The sequence below is a fragment of the Triticum urartu genome, chromosome 5A, assembly GCF_056163025.1.
Source record: "Triticum urartu cultivar PI428250 chromosome 5A, HENAU_Tu73, whole genome shotgun sequence".
NCBI classification, from domain to species: Eukaryota; Viridiplantae; Streptophyta; class Magnoliopsida; order Poales; family Poaceae; genus Triticum; species Triticum urartu.
This window is the reverse complement of record NC_141877.1, coordinates 657,961,432-657,983,872: the sequence shown is the minus strand read 5'-3', so window position 1 is coordinate 657,983,872 and position 22,441 is coordinate 657,961,432. Positions and strand designations below refer to the sequence as shown.

The following is a 22,441-nucleotide window of genomic DNA, read 5'->3' as shown; positions in this document are numbered from 1 at the left end:
GTAGATCAATAGCTCGCGTTGTTGCTTCCTTGTGTTTATTTTGATATGTTCCTAGAGAAAATTGTGTTGAAAGATGTTAGTAGCAATGATGTGGATTGGATCCATGATCTGAGGTTTATCCTCATTGCTGCACAGAAGAATTATGTCCTTGATGCACCGCTAGGTGACAGACCTATTGCAGGAGCAGATGCAGACGTTATGAACGTTTGGCTGGCTCAATATGATGGCTACTTGATAGTTTAGTGCACCATGCTTAACGGCTTAGAATCGGGACTTCAAAGATGTTTTGAACGTCATGGACCATATGAGATGTTCCAGGAGTTGAAGTTAATATTTCAAGCAAATACCCGAGTTGAGAGATATGAAGTCTCCAACAAGTTCTATAGCCAAAAAATGGAGGAGAATCGCTCAACTAGTGAGCATGTGCTCAGATTGTCTGGGTACTACAATCGCTTGAATCAAGTGGGAGTTAATCTTCCAGATAAGATAGTGATTGACAGAATTCTCTAGTCACCATCACCAAGTTAGTAGAACTTCATGATGAACTATAGTATGCAAGGGATAATGAAAACGACTCCCGAGCTTTTCATGATGATGAAATCGATGAAGGTAGAAATCAAGAAAGAGCATCAAGTGTTGATGGTTGACAAGATCACTAGTTTCAAGAAAAGGGCAAAGGAAATAAGGGGAACTGCAAGAAAAACAGCAAGCAAGTTGCTGCTCAAGTGAAGAAGCCCAAGTCTGGTCCTAAGCCTGAGACTAAGTGCTTCTACTGCAAAGGGACTGGTCACTGTAAGCAGAACTACCCCAAGTGATTGGCGGATAAGAAGGATGGCAAAGTGAACATAAGTATATTTGATATACATGTTATTGATGTGTACTTTACTAGTGTTTATAACAACCCCTCGGTATTTGATACTGGTTCAGTTGCTAAGATTAGTAACTCAAAACGGGAGTTGCAGAATAAACAGAGACTAGTTAGGGGTGAAGTGATGATGTGTGTTGGAAGTGGTTCCAAGATTGATATGATCATCATCGCACACTCCCTATACTTTCGGGATTAGTGTTGAACCTAAATAAGTGTTATTTGGTGTTTGCGTTGAGCATGAATATGATTTGATCATGTTTATTGTAATACGATTATTATTTAAGTAAGAGAATAAATTGTTGTTCTGTTTACATGAATAAAACCTTATATGGTTACACACCCAATGAAAATGGTTCATTGGATCTCGATCGTAGTGATACACATATTCATAATATTGAAACCAAAAGATGCAAAGTTAATAATGATAGTGCAACTTATTTGTGGCACTGCCGTTTAGGTCATATTGGTGTAAAGCGCATGAAGAAACTCCATGCTGATGGGATTTTGGAATCATTTGATTATGAATCACTTGGTGCTTGCGAACCATGCCTTATGGGCAAGATGACTAAAGACTCTGTTCTCCGGAACAATGGAGCGAGCAACAGATTTGTTGGAAATCATACATACTGATGTATGTGGTACGATGAATATTAAAGCTCGCGACAAGTATCATTATTTTCTGACCTTCACAGATGATTTGAGCAGATATGAGTATATCTACTTGATGAAACACAAGTCTGAAACATTTGAAAAGTTCAAAGAATTTCAGAGTGAAGTGGAGAATCATCGTAACAAAAATAAAAGTTTCTATGATATGATCACAGAAGTAAAATATTTGAGTTACGAGTTTGGCCTTCAATTAAAAACAATGTGAAATAGTTTCACTACTCACGCCACCTGGAACACCACAGTGTAATGGTGTGTCCGAACGTCATAACCGTACTTTATTGGATATAGTACAATCTACGATGTTTCTTACCGATTTACCAATATCGTTTTGGGATTATGCATTAGAGACAGTTGCATTCACGTTAAATAGGGCACCATCTAAATCCGTTGAGACGACATCGTATGAACTATGGTTTGGCAAGAAACCTAAGATGTCATTTATTAAAGTTTGAGGTTGCAATACTTATGTGAAAAAGTTTCAACCTGATAAGCTCAAACCCAAATCAGAGAAGTGCGTCTTCATAGGATACCCAAAAGAAAAATGTTGGGTACACCTTCTATCACAGATCCGAAGGCAAGATGTTTGTTGCTGAGAATGGATCCTTTCTAGAGAAGGAGTTTCTCTTGAAAGAAGTGAGTGGGAGGAAAGTAGAACATGACGAGGTAACTGTACCTGCTCCCTTATTAGAAAGTAGTACATCACAGAAACCAGTTTCTGTGACAACTACACCAATTAGTGAGGAAGCTAATGATAATGATCATGAAACTTCAGAACAAGATACTACTGAACCTCGTAGATCAACCAGAGTAAGATCCGCGCCAGAGTGGTACGGTAATCCTGTTCTGAAAGTCATGCTACTAGATCATGATGAACCTACGAACTATGAAAAAGCGATCATGAGCCCAGATTCCGCAAAATGGCTTAAAGCCTTGAAATCTGAGATATGATCCATGTATGAGAACAAAGTATGGACTTTGATGGATTTGCCCGATGATCGGCAAGCCATAGAAAATAAATGGATCTTCAAGAGGAAGACGGACGCTGATAGTAGTGTTACTACCTACAAAGCTAGACTTGTCGAAAAAGGTTTTTGACAAAGTTCAAGGTGTTGAATACGATGAAATTTTCTCACTCGTAGCAATGCTTAAGTCTGTCCCAATCATGTTAGCAATTGCCGCATTTTTATGAAATCTGGCAAATGGATAAACAAAACTACATTCCTTAATGGATTTAAAGAAGAGTTGTATATGATACAACCAGAAGGTTTTGTCAATCCTAAAGGTGCTAACAAAATATGCGCTTTGATAAGTTGATCAAAGCATATAGTTTTATACAGACTTGCGTGAAGCCTGTATTTACAAGAAAGTGAGTGGGAGCACTACAGCATTTCTGATAAGTATATGTGTATGACATATTGTTGATCGGAAATAATGTAGAATTATTCTGCAAAGCATAAAGGAGTGTTTGAAAGGATTTTTTCAAAGAAAACCTCGGTGAAGCTGCTTACATATTGAGCATCAAGATCTATAGAGATAGATCAAGACGCTTGATAAGTTTTTCAATGAGTACATACCTTGACAAGATTTTGAAGTAGTTCAAAATGAAACAGTCAAAGAAAGAATTCTTGCCTGTGTTACAAGGTGTGAAGTTGAGTAAGACTCAAAGCCCGACCACGGCAGAAAATAGAATGAGAATGAAAGTCATTCCCTATGCCTTGGCCATAGGTTCTATAAAGTATGCCATGCTGTGTACCAGACCTATTGTATACCCTACACTAATTTTGGCAAGGGAGTACAATAGTGATCTAGGAGTAGATCACTGGACAGCAGTCAAAATTATCCTTGGTGGAATAAGGATATGTTTCTCGATTATGGAGGTGACAAAAGGTTCGTCCTAAAAGGGTTACGTCGATACAAGTTTTGGCACTGATCCGGATGACTCTTAGTATTCATCTGGATACATATTGAAAGTGGGAGCAATTAGCTAAAGTAGCTCCGTGCAGAGCATTGTAGACACAGAAAATTGCAAAATACTTACGGATCTGAATATGGCAGACTCGTTGACTAAACTTCTCTCACAGGCAAAACATGGTCACACCTTAGTACTCTTTGGGTGTTAATCACATAGCAATGTGAACTAGATTACTGACTCTAGTAAACCCTTTGGGTGTTGGTCACATATCGATGTGAACTATGGGTGTTAACCACATAAAGATGTGAACTATTGATGTTAGATCACATGGCGATGTGAACTAGATTATTGACTCTAGTGCAAGTGGGAGACTGAAGGAAATATGCCCTAGAGGCAATAATAAAGTTATTATTTATTTCCTTATTTCATGATAAATGTTTATTATTCATGCTAGAATTGTATTAACCGGAAACATAATACATGTGTGAATACATAGACAAACAAAGTGTCACTAGTATGCCTCTACTTGACTAGCTCGTTAATCAAAGATGGTTATGTTTCCTAACCATAGACATGTGTTGTCATTTGATTAACGGGATCACATCATTAGGAGAATGATGTGATTGACATGACCCATTCCATTAGCTTAGCACCCGATCGTTTAGTATGTTGCTGTTGCTTTCTTCATGACTTATACATGTTCCTATGACTATGAGATTATGCAACTCCCGTTTGTCGGAGGAACACTTTGTGTGCTACCAAATGTCACAACGTAACTGGGTTATTATAAAGGAGCTCTACAGGTGTCTCCAAAGGTAAATGTTGGGTTGGCGTATTTCGAGATTAGGATTTGTCACTCTGATTGTCGGAGAGGTATATCTGGGCCCTCTCGGTAATGCACATCACATAAGCCTTGCAAGCATTGCAACTAATGAGTTAGTTGCAAGATGATGTATTACGAAACGAGTAAAGAGACTTGCCAGTAACGAGATTGAACTAGGTATTGAGATACCGACGATCGAATCTCGGGCAAGTAACATACCGATGACAAAGGGAACAACGTATGTTGTTATGCGGTCTGACCGATAAAGATCTTCGTAGAATATGTGGGAGCCAATATGAGCATCCAGGTTCCGCTATTGGTTATTGACCGGAGACGTGTCTCGGTCATGTCTACATTGTTCTCGAACCCGTAGGGTCCGCACGCTTAAGGTTTCGATGACAGTTATATTATGAGTTTATAAGTTTTGATGTACCGAAGGAGTTCGGAGTCCCGAATGAGATCGGGGACATGACGAGGAGTCTCGAAATGGTCGAGACGTAAAGATTGATATATTGGACGACTATATTCGGACATCGGAAAGGTTCCGAGTGATTCGGGTATTTTCAGAGGTACCGGGGAGTTACGGGAATACGAGGAAGAAGCAATGGGCCTTAATGGGCCTTAGTGGGAAGGACCAGGAGGTGGCGCGCGCCCCTCCCAAGCCCAGTCTGAATTGGACAAGGGGTTTGGGGCGCGGCCCCTCTCTCCCTTCCTTCCCCTCTTCCCCCCTTTCCCTCCTTCTCCTAGTTGGACTAGGAAAGGTGGAAACCTACTCCAATTAGGAGTAGGAATCCTACTCCTCCTTGGCGCACCCACAAGGGCCGGACGGCCTCCCCCTTGCTCCTTTATATACGGGGGCAGGGGGCACCCCAAAGACACACAAGTTGATCCACGTGATCGTTTTCTTAGCCGTGTGCGGTGCCCCCTTCCACCATAATCCTCGATAATATTGTCGGGAACGTAGTAATTCCAACAGCAAGATAGAAGGTTAAAACAACACCAACTTGACAAACTATCGTTGTGGTTTTGATGCGTAGGTAAGATTGGTTCTTCCTTAAGCCCGTAGCAGCCACGTAAAACTTGCAACAACAAAGTAGAGGACGTCTAACTTGTTTTTGCAGGGCATGTTGTGATGTGATATGGTCAAGACATGATGCTAAATTTTATTGTATGAGATGATCATGTTTTGTAACCAAGTTATCGGCAACTGGCAGGAGCCATATGGTTGTCGCTTTATTGTATGCAATGCAACTGCGCTGTAATGCTTTACTTTATCACTAAACGGTAGCGATAGTCGTGGAAGCATAAGATTGGAGAGACGACAACGATGCTACGATGATGATCAAGGTGTCGCGCCGGTGACGATGGTGATCATGACGGTACTTCAGAGATGGAGATCACAAGTACAAGAAGATGATGGCCATATCATATCACTTATATTGATTGCATGTGATGTTTATCTTTTATGCATCTTATCTTGCTTTGATTGACGGTAGCATTATAAGATGATCTCTCACTAATTATCAAGAAGTGTTCTCCCTGAGTATGCACCGTTGCGAATGTTCTTCATGCTGAGACACCAAGTGATGATCGGGTGTGATAGGCTCTACGTTCAAATACAACGGGTGCAAAACAGTTGCACACGCGGAATACTCAGGTTATACTTGACGAGCCAAGCATATATACAGATATGGCCTCGGAACACGGAGACCAAAAGGTCGAGCGTGAATCATATAGTAGATATGATCAACATAGTGATGTTCACCAATGAAACTACTCCATCTCACGTGATGATCGGACATGGTTTAGTTGATTTGGATCACGTAATCACTTAGAGGATTAGAGGGATGTCTATCTAAGTGGGAGTTCTTTAATAATATGATTAATTGAACCTAAATTTATCATGAACTTAGTACCTGATAGTATCTTGCTTATTTATGTTTGATTGTAGATAGATGGCCCGTGCTATTGTTCCATTGAATTTTAATGCGTTCCTTGAGAAAGCAAAGTTGAAAGATGATGGTAGCAATTACACGGACTAGGTCCGTAACTTGAGGATTATCCTCATTGCTGCACAGAAGAATTACGTCCTGAAAGCACCGCTGGGTGCCAGGCCTGCTGCTGGAGCAACACCAGATGTTACGAACGTCTGGCAGAGCAAAGCTGATGAGTACTCGATAGTTCAGTGTGCCATGCTTTACGGCTTAGAATCGGGACTTCAACGACGTTTTGAACGTCATGGAGCATATGAGATGTTCCAGGAGTTGAAGTTAATATTTCAAGCAAATGCCCGGATTGAGAGATATGAAGTCTCCAATAAGTTCTATGGCTGCAAGATGGAGGAGAACAGTTCTGTCAGTGAGCATATACTCAAAATGTCTGGGTATAATAATCACTTGATTCAATTGCGAGTTAATCTTCCAGATGATTGCGTCATTGACAGAATTCTCCAATCACTGCCACCAAGCTACAAGAGCTTCGTGATGAACTATAATATGCAAGGGATGAATAAGACTATTCCCGAGCTCTTCGCAATGCTGAAAGCTGCGGAGGTAGAAATCAAGAAGGAGCATCAAGTGTTGATGGTCAACAAGACCACTAGTTTCAAGAAAAAGGGCAAAGTAAAGAAGAAGGGGAACTTCAAAAGAACAGCAAGCAAGTTGCTACTCAAGAGAAGAAACCCAAACCTGGACCTAAGCCTGAAACTGAAACTGAGTGCTTCTACTGCAAGCAGACTGGTCACTGGAAGCGGAACTACCCCAAGTATTTGGCGGATAAGAAGGATGGCAAGGTGAACAAAGGTATATGTGATATACATGTTATTGATGTGTACCTTACTAATGCTCGCAGTAGCACCTGGGTATTTGATACTGGTTCTGTTGCTTATATTTGCAACTCGAAACAGGGACTACGGATTAAGCGAAGATTGGCTAAGGACGAGGTGACGATGCGCGTGGGAAATGGTTCCAAAGTCGATGTGATCGCGGTCGGCACGCTACCTCTACATCTACCTTCGGGATTAGTATTAGACCTAAATAATTGTTATTTGGTGCCAGCGTTAAGCATGAACATTATATCTGGATCTTGTTTGATGCGAAATGGTTATTCATTTAAATCAGAGAATAATGGTTGTTCTATTTATATGAGTAATATCTTTTATGGTCATGCACCCTTAAAGAGTGGTCTATTCTTATTGAATCTCGATAGTAGTGACACACATATTCATAATGTTGAAGCCAAAAGATGGAGAGTTGATAATGATAGTGCAACTTATTTGTGGCACTGCCGTTTGGGTCATATCGGTGTGAAGCGCATGAAGAAACTCCATACTGATGGGCTTTTGGAACCACTTGATTATGAATCACTTGGTACTTGCGAACCGTGCCTTATGGGTAAGATGACAAAAACACCGTTCTCCGGTACTATGGAGAGAGCAACAGATTTGCTGGAAATCTTACATACAGATGTATGTGGTCTAATGAATGTTGAGGCTCGTGGCGGATATCGTTATTTTCTCACCTTCACAGATGACTTAAGCAGATATGGGTATATCTACTTAATGAAACATAAGTCTGAAACATTTGAAAAGTTCAAAGAATTTCAGAGTGAAGTTGAAAATCATCGTAACAAGAAAATAAAATTCCTATGATCTGATCGTGGAGGAGAATATTTGAGTTACGAGTTTGGTGTACATTTGAAACAATGTGGAATAGTTTCGCAACTCACGCCACCCGGAACACCACAGCGTAATGATGTGTCCGAACGTCGTAATCATACTTTACTAGATATGGTGCGATCTATGATGTCTCTTACTGATTTACCGCTATCGTTTTGGGGTTATGCTCTAGAGACGGCCGCATTCACGTTAAATAGGGCACCATCAAAATCCGTTGAGACGACGCCTTATGAACTGTGGTTTGGCAAGAAACCAAAGTTGTCGTTTCTAAAAGTTTGGGGTTGCGATGCTTATGTGAAAAAGCTTCAACCTGATAAGCTCGAACCCAAATCGGAGAAATGTGTCTTCATAGGATATCCAAAGGAAACTATTGGATACACCTTCTATCACAGATCCGAAGGAAAAACCTTTGTTGCTAAATTTGGAAACTTTCTAGAGAAGGAGTTTCTCTCGAAAGAAGTGAGTGGGAGGAAAGTAGAACTTGATGAGGTAACTGTACCTGCTCCCTTATTGGAAAGTAGTACATCACAGAAACCAGTTTCTGTGACACCTACACCAATAAGTGAGGAAGCTAATGATGATACTACTAAACCTCGTAGATCAACCAGAGTAAGATCCGCACCAAAATGGTACGGTAATCCTGTTCTGGAAGTCATGCTACTAGATCATGATGAACCTACAAACTATGGAGAAGCGATGATGAGCCCAGATTCCGCAAAATGGCTTGAAGCCATGAAATCTGAGATGGGATCCATGTATGAGAACAAAGTATGGACTTTGGTTGACTTGCCCAATGATCGGCAAGAAATTGAGAATAAATGGATCTTTAAGAAGAAGACTAACGCTGACGGTAATGTTACTGTCTACAAAGCTCGACTTGTCGCAAAAGGTTTTCGACAAGTTCAAGGGATTGACTACGATGAGACCTTCTCACCCGTAGCGATGCTTAAGTCTGTCCGAATCATGTTAGTAATTGCCGCATTTTATGATTATGAAATTTGGCAGATGGATGTCAAAACTACATTCCTGAATGGATTTCTGCAAGAAGAGTTGTATATGATGCAACCGGAAGGTTTTGTCGATCCAAAGGGAGCTAACAAAGTGTGCAAGCTCCAGCGATCCATTTATGGACTGGTGCAAGCCTCTTGGAGTTGGAATAAACGCTTTGATAGTGTGATCAAAGCATTTGGTTTTGTACAAACTTTTGGAGAAGCCTGTATTTACAAGAAAGTGAGTGGGAGCTCTGTAGCATTTCTGATATTATATGTAGATGACATATTGCTAATCAGAAATGATATAGAATTTCTGGATAGCATAAAGGGATACTTGAATAAGAGTTTTTCAATGAAAGACCTCGGTGAAGCTGCTTACATATTGGGCATTAAGATCTATAGAGATAGATCAAGACACTTAATTGGACTTTCACAAAGCACATACCTTGACAAAGTTTTGAAGAAGTTCAAAATGGATCAAGCAAAGAAAGGATTCTTGGTTGTGTTACAAGGTGTGAAATTGAGTAAGACTCAATCCCCGACCAATGCAGAAGATAGAGAGAAAATGAAAGATGTTCCCTATGCTTCAGCCATAGGCTCTATCATGTATGCAATGCTATGTACCAGACCTGATGTGTGTCTTGCTATAAGTCTAGCAGGGAGGTACCAAAGTAATCCAGGAGTGGATCACTGGACAGCGGTCAAGAACATCCTGAAATACCTGAAAAGGACTAAGGATATGTTTCTCATATATGGAGGTGACAAAGAGCTCATCGTAAATGGTTATGTTGATGCAAGCTTTGACACTGATCCAGACGATTCTAAATCGCAAACCGGATACGTTTTTACATTAAACAGTGGAGCTGTCAGTTGGTGCAGTTCTAAACAAAGCGTTGTGACGGGATCTACATGTGAAGCAGAGTACATAGCTGCTTCGGAAGCAGCAAACGAAGGAGTCTGGATGAAGGAGTTCATATCCGATCTAGGTGTCATACCTAGTGCATCGGGTCCAATGAAAATCTTTTGTGACAATACTGGTGCAATTGCCTTGGCAAAGGAATCCAGATTTCACAAGAGAACCAAGCACATCAAGAGACGCTTCAATTCCATCCGGGATCTAGTCCAGGTGGGAGACATAGAGATTTGCAAGATACATACGGATCTGAATGTAGCAGACCCGTTGACTAAGCCTCTTCCACGAGCAAAACATGATCAGCACCAAAGCTCCATGAGTGTTAGAATCATTACAGGGTAATCTAGATTATTGACTCTAGTGCAAGTGGGAGACTGAAGGAAATATGCCCTAGAGGCAATAATAATGTTATTATTTTATTTCCTTATATCATGATAAATGTTTATTATTCATGCTAGAATTGTATTATCCGGAAACATAATACTTGTGTGAATACATAGACAAACTAAAATGTCACTAGTATGCCTCTACTTGACTAGCTCGTTAATCAAAGATGGTTATGTTTCCTAACCATAGACATGTGTTGTCATCTGATCAACGGGATCACATTATTAGAAGAATGATGTGATTGACATGACCCATTCCATTAGCTTAGCACCCGATCATTTAGTATGTTGCTATTGCTTTCTTCATGACTTATACATGTTCCTATGACTATGATATTATGCAACTCCTGTTTGCCGGAGGAACACTTTGTGTGCTACCAAACGTCACAACGTAACTGGGTGATTATAAAGGAGCTCTACAGGTGTCTCCAAAGGTAAATGTTGGGTTGGCGTATTTCGAGATTAGGATTTGTCACTCCGATTGTCGGAGAGGTATCTCTGGGCCCTCTCGGTAATGCACATCACATAAGCCTTGCAAGCATTGCAACTAATGAGTTAGTTGCAAGATGATTTATTACGAAACGAGTAAAGAGACTTGCCGGTAACGAGATTGAACTAGGTATTGAGATACCGACGATCGAATCTCGGGCAAGTAACATACCGATGACAAAGGGAACAACGTATGTTGTTATGCGGTCTGACCGATAAAGATCTTCGTAGAATATGTGGGAGCCAATATGAGCATCCAGGTTCCGCTATTGGTTATTGACCGGAGACATGTCTCGGTCATGTCTACATTGTTCTCGAACCCGTAGGGTCCGCACGCTTAAGGTTTCGATGACAGTTATATTATGAGTTTATGAGTTTTGATGTACCGAAGTTAGTTCGGAGTCCCGGATGTGATCACGGACATAACGAGGAGTCTCGAAATGGTCGAGACATAAAGATTGATATATTGGACGGCTATATTCGGACACCGAAAGTGTTCCGGATATTTCGGAGAAAACTGGAGAGCCGGAGGGTTACCGGAACCCTACCGGGAGTAGTAATGGGCCATATGGGCCTTAGTGGAGAGAGAGAAGGGCGCCAGGGTGGGCCGCGCGCCTCCTCCCCCCCTTGGTCTGAATTGGACTAGAAGAGGGGGGGGGGGGCGCCCCCCTTTCCTTCTCCCTCCCCACTTCTTTCCCCCTCCTAGTAGGAGTCCTACTCCTACTCCTACTAGGAGGAGGACTCCTCCTGGCGCGCCTATAGGGGCCGGCCGGCCTCCTCCCCTTGCTCCTTTATATACGGGGGCAGGGGGCACCCCTAGAGACACAAGTTGATCCACGTGATCGTTTTCTTAACCGTGTGCGGTGCCCCCTTCCACCATAATGCTCGATAATATTGTAGCGGTGCTTAGGCGAAGCTCTGCGACGATAGAACATCAAGATCGTCACCACGCCGTCGTGCTGACGGAACTCTTCCCCGACGCTTTGCTGGATCGGAGTCCGGGGATCGTCATCGAGCTGAACGTGTGCTAAAACTCGGAGGTGCCGTAGTTTCGGTGCTTGATCGGTCGGGCCGTGAAGACGTATGACTACATCAACCGCGTTGTGCTAACGCTTCCGCTGTCGGTCTACAAGGGTACGTAGATCACACTCTCCCCTCGTTGCTATGCATCACCATGATCTTGCGTGTGCGTAGGAATTTTTTTTGAAATTACTACGTTCCCCAACAGTAGAGGCATACTAGTGACACTCTGTTTGTCTATGTATTCACACATGTACTAAGTTTTCGGTTAATACAATTCTAGCATGAATAATAAACATTTATCATGATATAAGGAAATATAAATAACAACTTTATTATTGCCTCTAGGGCATATTTCATTCACCTTTCCCATCAAATGTACTAGGCATCCGTTGCTACAATCTCCTTCAAACCGATGTGACCAAGAATAGGATAAGTTTGAGACTGGTGCGTGGAATCTCTTCGAGAACTATAAACCTGATTGATCAACATACAATGCTTCCTCAATGATTTTATGGATTCCTAGAGATTTCCAAACCTGTCGAGCTCAATCACACGTGAACAAGTGTCTGATGTTCTCAACTCCCGCTTGGCATGAAGACACCAAGACTAAGTGATCATCCCAGACACCAAAAACTACCACCGTTCATCACAAGAAAGGAAAGCGCCTCTCTTCATGGGTATCATCATATAGCACCGAAGCAACCAAACCTCTTTGGGACTCCAGCAGGAGATGGAGGAGTCGCCAGGCATCTTGGTCTTCTTAAGTGAAGATTGACTCGTCGAATTCACCAAATCCAGTGGGGTGATGGGGCTGAGGGCCGATACGTATAGGTCCCGCACTCCCAGGGATGCTTGAGTCGTGGAGGAAAGGCATTGCGAGTGATTGAAAGATGTAGGGACGATCAAAAATTGCACCAGACTGAGATAAGTGGGCCGGGAGAGTAGAGCATGTTTAAGAGCACCTTTGGTGCTAAGCTCTAACTCTAGTCACCCCATCAACAATTGGGGAGGAAGATCTATATGGTGGGAGATCATCTACCAAAAAGCTTTGGGCTTTTCCAGATGATCCTCCTTGAGCGAGATTTGTTTATACTCCCTCAGTTCTATTATTACCAAGGCGCATAATTATAGAGAAGTTATGACAAAATTACCTTTGGAAAATCTTTTGGTCAGTGGCAAATAAGTCCATTAGTCAAGGAAAGTATGAGATGCATGCAATCAAGAGATATATATTTTCCTTCTTTTGCTACAATGAGAGATACAGACAATGAGAAAAGAGATAGTTCCCTATTTTTTAGAGGGCTAATATAGAATTATGAGGAATTAGAAGAAATGCATCTTACATTGTGAAATTTTATCAAAAAAATACACCTTATATAAAGATACGGAGGGGGTAATTTGTATATGTAACACTTTTATTAAGACAATTTGGAAAAAGGAAAGAAAAAGAAAAGTCAGGAATGGGCCGTGCTGACGGCGCGTGGTGTAACAGCGCCCCTCCCCGCTGAAACCCTCGAGACCCATCCCGTGTTCCTTTCGATCTCTTGGCCTTCCTCAGCATAAATCTGCGCAAGGTCGCCGTACGTGTCATCGCTCGCTCCTACCCAACCCAAACCTCAGTCGGCTATGGCCGCCATCAATATCAAGCTCGTCGTGGACAGGTCGTGTAACCGCGTGCTATTCGCCGACGCCGGCTCCGACTTCGTCGACGTCCTCCTCACCTTCCTGACGCTCCCCCTCTCCGCCGTCCAGCTCGCCGCAGGCGCGTCCTCGCCGGGCTGCCTGACAAGCCTCTGCGCCAGCGTCGCCGGCCTCCGTGGCGCCAACTGTTAAGGGTGAGGCCTGCCATGGCACGCTCCTCAGGCCTACGCACGCCGATGAATTCGGGTCTGTATCTTACGGAATTTGTTCAGATCACAAGGTTTCTCTCAGTCTTGCTGTCAATGTGTTGGTCATTCATATCCATGAGGAATTTCTATATGGTCGATCGCAGGTACAATCGCTCGCCATGCATACGGTGCACTCCGTTCATGGAAAAGCATCTGACTCCACAGGGACAACGCCTCCAGCAGTGTGGTTGCAGGTGCTTGGAGGTCATGGCTAGGCTGGTGCATGTGTACAACCAAACATCACGCACAGAGGTGTTCTCCAAGTGGAAAGAGAGGTTCGTGATCAGCGACGATCTGGTGATCAAGCCGGCGGCGACGAGCACCGTCTTGTCTTTTCTTCCGGGTTTCTACGGACACAGGATCGAAGATGCCTACGAGGTGGAGGTGGACGTCGGATGGACCCAGGTCAGCTGAACTACATGTCTACTACATTTCCTTGGGCCTGAATCATCCTGTGATACTATCTGTATCTGCAAACTGATTTGCGTAAATTTCAGGTGGTTTCCTTGCTCAAGGCATGTGCCTCGTCCACCACCATATTCACCGATGTGTTTCTCGCGAAAAGAACCGATGCTTTGATGAGCACCACATCGGTGCTCACGATTCACAAGCCTCGGCGTCAAGAAGCCGACAAAGACCCTGGTCCGCAGATGAGCATCAAACTTTTCTTCGACAGGGAGGACAGCAAGGTGATGTACGTCGAGTGCAAGCACGACTTCGTGGACCTGCTCCTCAGTTTCCTGACCTACCCCATGGGATGCATCCTCAAGAACCTGGCCGGCACCTCTCACCGGTTCCGCAGCTTCAACAATCTTTACAGCAGCGCCGACAGTCTCAATATATCGAGTAAATAGCATAAAACTATTAGTTTACAGGCTAGGGTTCCAAAAAACTACCACTTTTTAATTTTTCTCACAAAGCTACCAGTCGCACGGTTTGCTGTTTCAACAAACCCAAAACGCCCGTGACTAGCGATTGAACCGTTTTTCTGACCGCTCGGACCCACATGTCAGGCCACCTGGCCACGCGCGCTCACGGCGCGGCCGTTGACGGCCGTTAGCCCGTGCGGTCCGGTCGGAACGAAAGGAGCTGGTCTCCCCCTCCTCTCCCCTCAGTCTCCCCCTCCTCTCCCCTCTCTCTCAGTCTCCCCCTCCTCTCCCCTCTCCCCCGCAGTGACCTAGGTTGGCGATGGCGGCGGCGCAGCCAAATGCCATTGGCGGCGAGCTATTGAGCCAAGGCGTCACCGGCCAGGAGGGCGGTGGACATCCAGAGGTGGCCCCAGGGCGAGGCAGCTCGAGCTTCCCGGCGCAGCGGTTGCAGCAGCCATCACTTCCCGCGGCTGAGGTCGATCCGGCGTGCTCAGATCCGGCAGTCCGCGCGGCTAGGGCAGTGGCGAAGTCCATCCACGCGGATGCAGAAGGCGGCCACACTTGGGCTTCATCCTTTGGTGGAGTGAGGTAAGAAATTTCTAGCACTTCATACCTTTAGTTCAAATTACAAATTTCTGGGTCCTTTAGTTCAATTTAGAACTAGGGTTAGTAATTGTTTGTTCTTGGCATGGTACATTATTTTATTGGTTAAGTCAGTTCAGAAGAAAGTGCATTTGGTTAGTTCATTTGGTCAATGCATTCATTGTAATTAGAAGAAAGTTCAGTAATGTTCAGTACATTTGGTCATTGTTTAAAGTTTTAGTGAGTTAAAAATTAATTGTTTGTCAATTTAATCCTACAACTTAGATGATGAGATTTGGGACATGAGGCTACATTTTCAAGGAACAGATAACATGGAGAGAAAGTATTCAGTTTCTTCAGACATTAGTTATCTTACCATATTAGCATTGGCTGAGTTGGAGGGTTATGGAATGGATGCTTGTCTGACTTATGTAAAGGAAGAGGGAAAGGGCTTGGAGGGGGTGGAGGTCCTGGATAGTAAGGAGGCATTAGAGGACATGCTTGACTGGTTTGTTGATAAGAAGATCCTGAACATCACTGTCAGAAAGCCTACTGATCCAAGCCCAGCAGATGTTAACATGGATCACATCATGCTTGAGGAGCAGATCCTCATTGATCATGTTGGTGAACCTGTTGTTTATAGTGTTTCCCAACAAGGGGTCCTGTATCCACTCCCTAATGCAACTTTGGTAGCAGCAATCCCTGAGGAGCCCTATCTTAACACACAATAGAGTTGTAACTTCAACAAGGGGGGAAATGTTGTGGAAGAAGAAGAAGATGTAGAAGTAGAACATGATGAAGATGAAGATGAGATGGACAAATCCTCTTCAGATTTTGAGTTTTTTAGGGGTGATTACAAAGGGTAGAATATATCATACAAGGCTTGGTGTAGGGGTGAAGATGAGGCAGGCACATGGACAAGCCATAAGACTAGGGGAGAGGAAGAACCTGCAGATCACTATTGTGGAGCAAACTCAGAACCTTCTAAGTTTTGGGAGGAAGACCAAATCCTTTCTGAACATGAAGAACCCTCAGTTGTACCAGAGAAAGGAGCAACGAAGCTTAATCCTGTCAGAAATCCAGGCCCAACTAGCAAGTCACACAGTGAGCCTGAACACATCAAGTTTGAAGATTGGGTGCCTGAACCTGATGAATACTGCTTTCCAAGTGATTTTGGTCTTAGTGATGAAGAAGAAGTTCCAAGGTTGCCTTCTGGTAGGAAGAGAAGGTTGAAGAAGAGGAAGGAGAGGAGGTGGTATGATCCATCAGTCCCTGATACACATGAGCAGTTTGCATTGCATTTGTGCTTCCTAAATGTTGTGGAGTTCAGAGAAGCACTAAGAAATTTCCATGTCAGGACACTTAGGAATTTTGAGTATCACAGAAATGAACCAACTAGGGTTATTGCTTGGTGCTCTGATAGAAAGCAAGGTTGTCAGTTTTATATAGTGGCCTATAGAATAGCAAATGAGTCTACTTTCAGCATCAAGAAAATGAATTTGGATCACACTTGTGGAGCAAGTGGAGAGAGCACCAAAGTTACAGTAAACTGGGTTGCCAAGGTTTGTGAGGATACCATTAGATCAAACCCTGGAGCTGGTGTTGAGACAATTATGTCATACACAAAGAAAACATTTGGTGTTCATGTGCCTAAAAGCTTGGCATATAGGGCAACGAGGCAAGCAGTTGAAGTTGTGCAAGGAGATCACAGACTCCAATATCACAGACTAAGGGACTATCTACAGTGTGTGTTAGATACTAATCCAGGCAGTAGATGCATAGTGACAACCAAAGAGGACCTAGAAATCCAGCTCCTACCCCTAGGTTCCACTACATGTTCTACTGCCTTCTTGCATGCAAAGAGGGCTTTCTCAATGGATGCAGGCCATTTATAGGTACCTGATCCTTACACATATATCTAAGATGGTTGCATTCATGTTATTTACAACTAATGTGATCATATTTTCAGGTTTAGATGGTTGCTTCATCAAGCTCAGCACTGGAGAGCAAATATTGGCAGCTACTGGCAGGGATGGGAACAACAACATCTTACCCATTGCATTTGGTGTTGTTGACAAGGAAGACACAGACAGCTGGACATGGTTTCTCACACAGCTGAGAACTGTTATTGGAAGTGGGAACAAGTTTGGCAAGTACACAATTATGTCTGACAGGCAAAAGGTATGTTGAATGCAATCAATGATGTATTCCCTGACTATCATACTTATCCATCATTCTAAGCCATCATTAATTCATAATTAACAGGGATTGTTGAATGCAATCAATGATGTATTCCCTGACTCCCCACAGAGGTTCTGTCTTAGACATATATATGCCAACTTTCAATCTGCTGGTTTTAGAGGGGAGGAACTCAAGAAACACTTATATCAGGCTGCCTATTCCTTCACTAAGAGTGGTCATGAAAAAGGGATGGAAAATTTGAAGAAAGAAAGTTTTGAAGCTTGGCAGTGGTTGTCACAGATACCAGACCATACATGGGCAAGATATAAAATGGATACTGTTTGCAAAACTGACCTGGTTGTTAACAACCTTAGTGAAGTCTTCAAAAGAATGATATTGGATGTTAGGAACAAGCCAATCAGAACTATGCTGGAGGGCATAAGAACAAAGTTGATGATCAAGTTTCAGAAAACCAGAGAGAAAACAGAGTCATGTAGATGGGAGATTACACCAACCTACTCAAAAAATTTAGAAGAAAGCAAGAAGTGGGCTAAGTATTGTGATGCATACATGGCAGGTCCAGGCATCTGGCAGGTGACTAGTAGCTCTGAGAACACATATTGTGTTAACTTGAACAACCATACATGTGATTGTAGGAGGTGGGACATAACTGTTGTGCCTTGCAGTCATTCCATTGCTGCAATGCAGAAAGTGAAGCTACATCCTGAAGACTTTGTCAATGACTTCTTCAAAAAGCCCATGTACTGTGAAACATACAAGCATATAATTTTCCCAGTTCCAGGACCTGACCACTGGCCTCATACACCTGGACATGACATATCTCCACCAGTGTTCAAAGAAAAGAAGGGCAAAAAGCAAACTGCCAGAAGGAAAGGTGTATTTGAGGTGTCAGCAAAAAAGGATACCTCAAGAATTGGTACTGTCACATGTAGCAACTGCAAGAAGCAAGGGCATAGGTTCAGCAACTGTGGTGACCCTTTGAAGCCTAAGTTTCAGATGAGGATGAACAAGCACCAGGTCATTTGAGGCCATGTCTCATTTCATTGTCTCTTTTCATTGTTCATTTTCTTACAATGTTTCTTAATTGTGCAGGAAAATAGAGCAAATTACTCTCAAGCTGGTTCTTCTATGGCTACAAATGCTCAGAGGCCTCCAAGAGTACCTGCTGCTACTACACCTGAAGCAAGACCAGCTACATCAAGAGCTACACCTTCTGCACCTTCACCAGCTCCAGTTGCTAATTCTAGGCCTAGGGCAAGAAAAAGGGTTGCTTCAACTATTCCAGCAGTTACAGCACAAGCACAACCAGCTAAGAGGAGCAGGACTAACACTTCTTCTCCTGCTAAGAACACCAGATCATCTACATCTTCTCCAGCAAAGAACACCAGATCTTCAAGTGCCCAAAGAAGAACTTTCATTGCACCAAGGCAATCAAATTCAACTGTTGTCTAGGAGGGGTCAAAGAGGATCAGGAAGCCAAGTGGGAGGCTGAAAGACTATTTTTATGCAAGTGGTAACTAGCTCTTGGATTTGGGTAACTTGAGTTCATTTGGCATGGTTCATTTGGCATGGTTCTGTTTGTTGAACTACCATGGTTTGTAACTTGAGCTCTTGGATGGATTTGGGTCTACTATGGTCTGTAATAACTACTATGGTTTGTAACTTTATTTTGTTTCAGAGATATTCAGTGAGTTGAACTACCATGGTTTGTAATAACTACTATGCAGTCTGTTCATTCAGACAAAGATTCCTTTGTTGAATCAGTCAGTACATTTCAGTGAGTGTATCTTCTGTCAGTGAATTCAGTCAGTATATTTCATTGAGAGTAGCATAAATTCATTGAGAGTAGCATAAATACATATATACATTGGTTTAGAGTAGCATCAAACACCACTTATTACATAGAATAGATCTTACATAGTACACCAACATAGAAAGATAGATAGATAGGTATATAGATGGATGAGATGAGATTGACATATCAGTCATATCGCTCGAAGAAACGGACCCACTTGTCCCTAGTTGCTGGATGAGGAGCCATGACTGCTCTCATCCTTGCCCACGTAATGATCTCCATGAATGACCTTCCCCTGCCACCAGTGAAAACCAGCTCCAGTTCTTCGTCATTGCACTTCTCCAGTACCTTGTCGGAGAGTCGGCGGTTGAACTCCTCTTGCTGCTCATCCTGGGCCGCCTCTAGTGCCCTCTGCCTGCGCCTCCTCCTCCTCTGTGCTGTTGCTGTTGTCCTAACATCCACAGCCTCCCCCTCCTCCTCTGTGACATCTCCCATGTCAGGATCCATCTGTAGGGTTTCTTTTGGGTGGCGGCTGGTGGAGTGACTGGGAAAGGGTGGGGGTGGGGAGGGGTTTATATTGACAGATGGATGGGGTTGGGTTTAGTAGGCCTAGGGTTGCATTTGGTCAGAGAATAGTGGGCCACTAAGCCCAATTACCCACAAAAATAATATATGTAGGCTAACAAATAACATCTAAAAGATAGAAGATCAAGTTGAACACTTAATAGCATACAAGATCCATTTCCACAACTTAGTAGCATAAGAGATCCATTTTCCACTACATAATAGCATAGGAGATCCATTACAACACTTAATAGCATAGGTGATCCATTACAACTTAACAACATAGTAAATAAGGTTCTTACACTAGGTTAAACTTCACATTCCCCCAAAATGTACACCCATAATCACTTGCAGTCATGCCAGTCCACATCCTTATATAAAGGCCTTTGGATGTACTTACTTCACCAACATATCAAAGCCACTTCAAGACTCAAGGATGGCCTTGATTTGCTCTAACTTCTCCTTGCTGCCATACCCTTCTTTCAGCAGCTCAGCAACAACAAGCTCAAGCTTTGCCTTCTCCTTCTTAAGAACATATATGTCAACTTGAACATCCTTCATAGCCTTCCTGGTGTTCTTGATGATATCAGCTTGGCTCTGCAAAATGCACCTCTGCTCTTTTGCAAGTTTGAGCTTTTCCATCTGCACCTCCAACATAGCTTTCTCCTCTAGCTCCTTCTTCTTCTTCTCAAGTTCTTCCTCCTCCACTTGTTTCTGGTGCACCTTCTTGTCCATCCTACCATCCTGCCAATCAAACATCTTGGATACATCATCAACAAGCTTGGTGTACTCAATGCAAAGCTTGTCATTTTCAGTCCTAAGCTTGGCCAACTCCCTTTCATGTTCACTCTTAAGCCTGGCCAACTCCTTCTCAAACTTCTCCTTGTCCTGTACCCTTCCAAAGTTCTGCTCATGGAACATCTCCCATAACTTGCACAAACATCTCTGAAGAACAGTTGGCCAAGGCCCATCAACCCACTCTACAACACCACAATTCACACCATTTTCCTGCATTTATAAATGTGATAAGTTATTACAAATGGACTAGGAGCTTATTTCAGTTCCATGATTAACTTGTATATACTTGATAATTTCTAACAATGAATAACATAAATGAGATATGATAAGTTATTATAATGCCATGATTAAGTTTCTAAAGTAACAAAAATACATAGCAGAAAAATGTTTATTGGCATCATATCAAACAAAGTGCTGCACCATATCAATCATCAGTGACCATACATAGCAGAAAATTTTATTGCCATCTAACCTGGACTGGGCAGCCATAGAAACGCCTTCCTGTTAAAGGCCCTTCAAAAGCAACACACTTAATAGACCTCATTTGGTGCAGAATGCACTTGGGATGAGCAAGCTCAAGTTGGCCACAGAAAAGGGGCTCCACAGTGGTGTCTGGTTCCTCCTGCAACCAAAATAACCAGCAAACACTAGTTTCAATCTGCACTCAACACCAGAATATACTTGCACGCTTCATTAAACATGAACACTAAAAAAATCCCCAACTCAACATGAACCCTAACACTGTACTGAGATGAACCCTAGCTTACATCAATCCTACAATCAAACCCCAGCCTCACTATTGAACAAGAATCCTACAACAGCAACACTACACTTAGCAAGATCCATGGCGGTAGCCTAGGCCTACTAGCACCTAACCCTAACCCTAGGTGGCAAAGAACTTACCATAAGTCCCATGTCCATGCTGACGACCTCGCACTCCTCCTCCGAGCTAGTTTCCTCGTCGTTCCAGGAAGGCATGATGGCAAGGAGGTCAACGGCGAGCCACCTCAAAGACGGTGAGCGGCGGCGAGCTCGTACTGGAGCAGGGGAGTGAGAGCAGGGGAGTGAGCGAGCAGGGAGAGAGTGAGTGAGCAGGAGCGCCCGACCGACCGAGGGGGTTTATTTACCCCAGTTCCGACCGGGCCGCACGGGCTAACGGCCGTCAACGGCCGCGCCGTGAGCGCGCGTGGCCAGGTGGCCTGACATGTGGGTCCGGGCGGTCAGAAAAACGGTTCAATCGCTAGTCACGGGCGTTTTGGGTTTTTTGAAACAGCGAACCGCGCGACTGGTAGCTTTCTGAGAAAAATTAAAAAGTGGTAGTTTTTTGGAACCCTAGCCTGTAAACTAGTAGTTTTATGCTATTTACTTCAATATGTCGGGCTTCCTGACGGGGCACTGCTTCGGTGACAAGAGCACGCTGCTGGATCCTAGTCTTGCTCCGTTGAAGACCCACGGCATCCATGGGTCGGAACAAGCAATTGTGGAGTGGTATTATCTCTGCCGGACCGGGAAGCGGCATTGCTCGTGCGCAAATGATAAAAGTCCATGCCATTTATGCAATCCAGGGTTTGTCGACGATCACACCTATGTAGTTGACGACGAGCTGCGTATACATCAAACATCGGCGATGTCGGTGCTGAAGCACTGGTGCAAGAGAAACCGGGACAACGTGGTGGAGATGGACATTGCTATCAGCAAACAAGAGGCAAGTCTATACATATACATGCCCTGCCAACCAATTTGCTGTCCTTAGAAATGAGTCATGGCAGTTGTTAGCTTTAGTTTTTACAAGTTTCTTGTGTGGATCAAATTCTTGCAGGCTGTTGCGCTACTGCGGGCGGTGATCAATTCAGAGACTGCGCTGACGGATGCGTTCAAGGGGAGGTTTCAGCAGGAAGCGCAACAGTTGCCACCTTTGAAAAGAAGAACAGGTTCGCCATCGGTGGAGAAGATGCAGATCTTTGTCAAGATCTTCGCAGGCGAGACCATCA

At 43.4% G+C, this 22,441-nt stretch overlaps 2 protein-coding genes across 2 annotated transcripts; one reads left to right on the top strand and one right to left on the bottom strand.

Moving 5' to 3' along the window:
* Window positions 1–13,377: 13,377 nt before the first annotated feature.
* LOC147973835 (uncharacterized) lies at window positions 13,378–14,494 on the top strand. The gene is made up of 4 exons (XM_087524807.1): window positions 13,378–13,579; window positions 13,665–13,744; window positions 13,806–14,045; window positions 14,138–14,494. The coding sequence occupies exons 1-4, from the start codon at window positions 13,378–13,380 to the stop codon at window positions 14,492–14,494; spliced, it is 879 nt and encodes a 292-aa protein (XP_087380933.1).
* A 5,343-nt stretch (window positions 14,495–19,837) lies between these two features.
* On the bottom strand, window positions 19,838–21,428 carry LOC147973834 (uncharacterized). The gene is made up of 3 exons (XM_087525111.1): window positions 21,354–21,428; window positions 20,923–21,072; window positions 19,838–20,660 (listed from the first exon to the last, which is right to left on the bottom strand). Exons 1-3 carry the CDS (start codon window positions 21,426–21,428, stop codon window positions 20,076–20,078), a joined length of 810 nt encoding a protein of 269 aa, XP_087381237.1. The 3' UTR covers window positions 19,838–20,075.
* Between the last annotated feature and the right edge of the window lie 1,013 nt (window positions 21,429–22,441).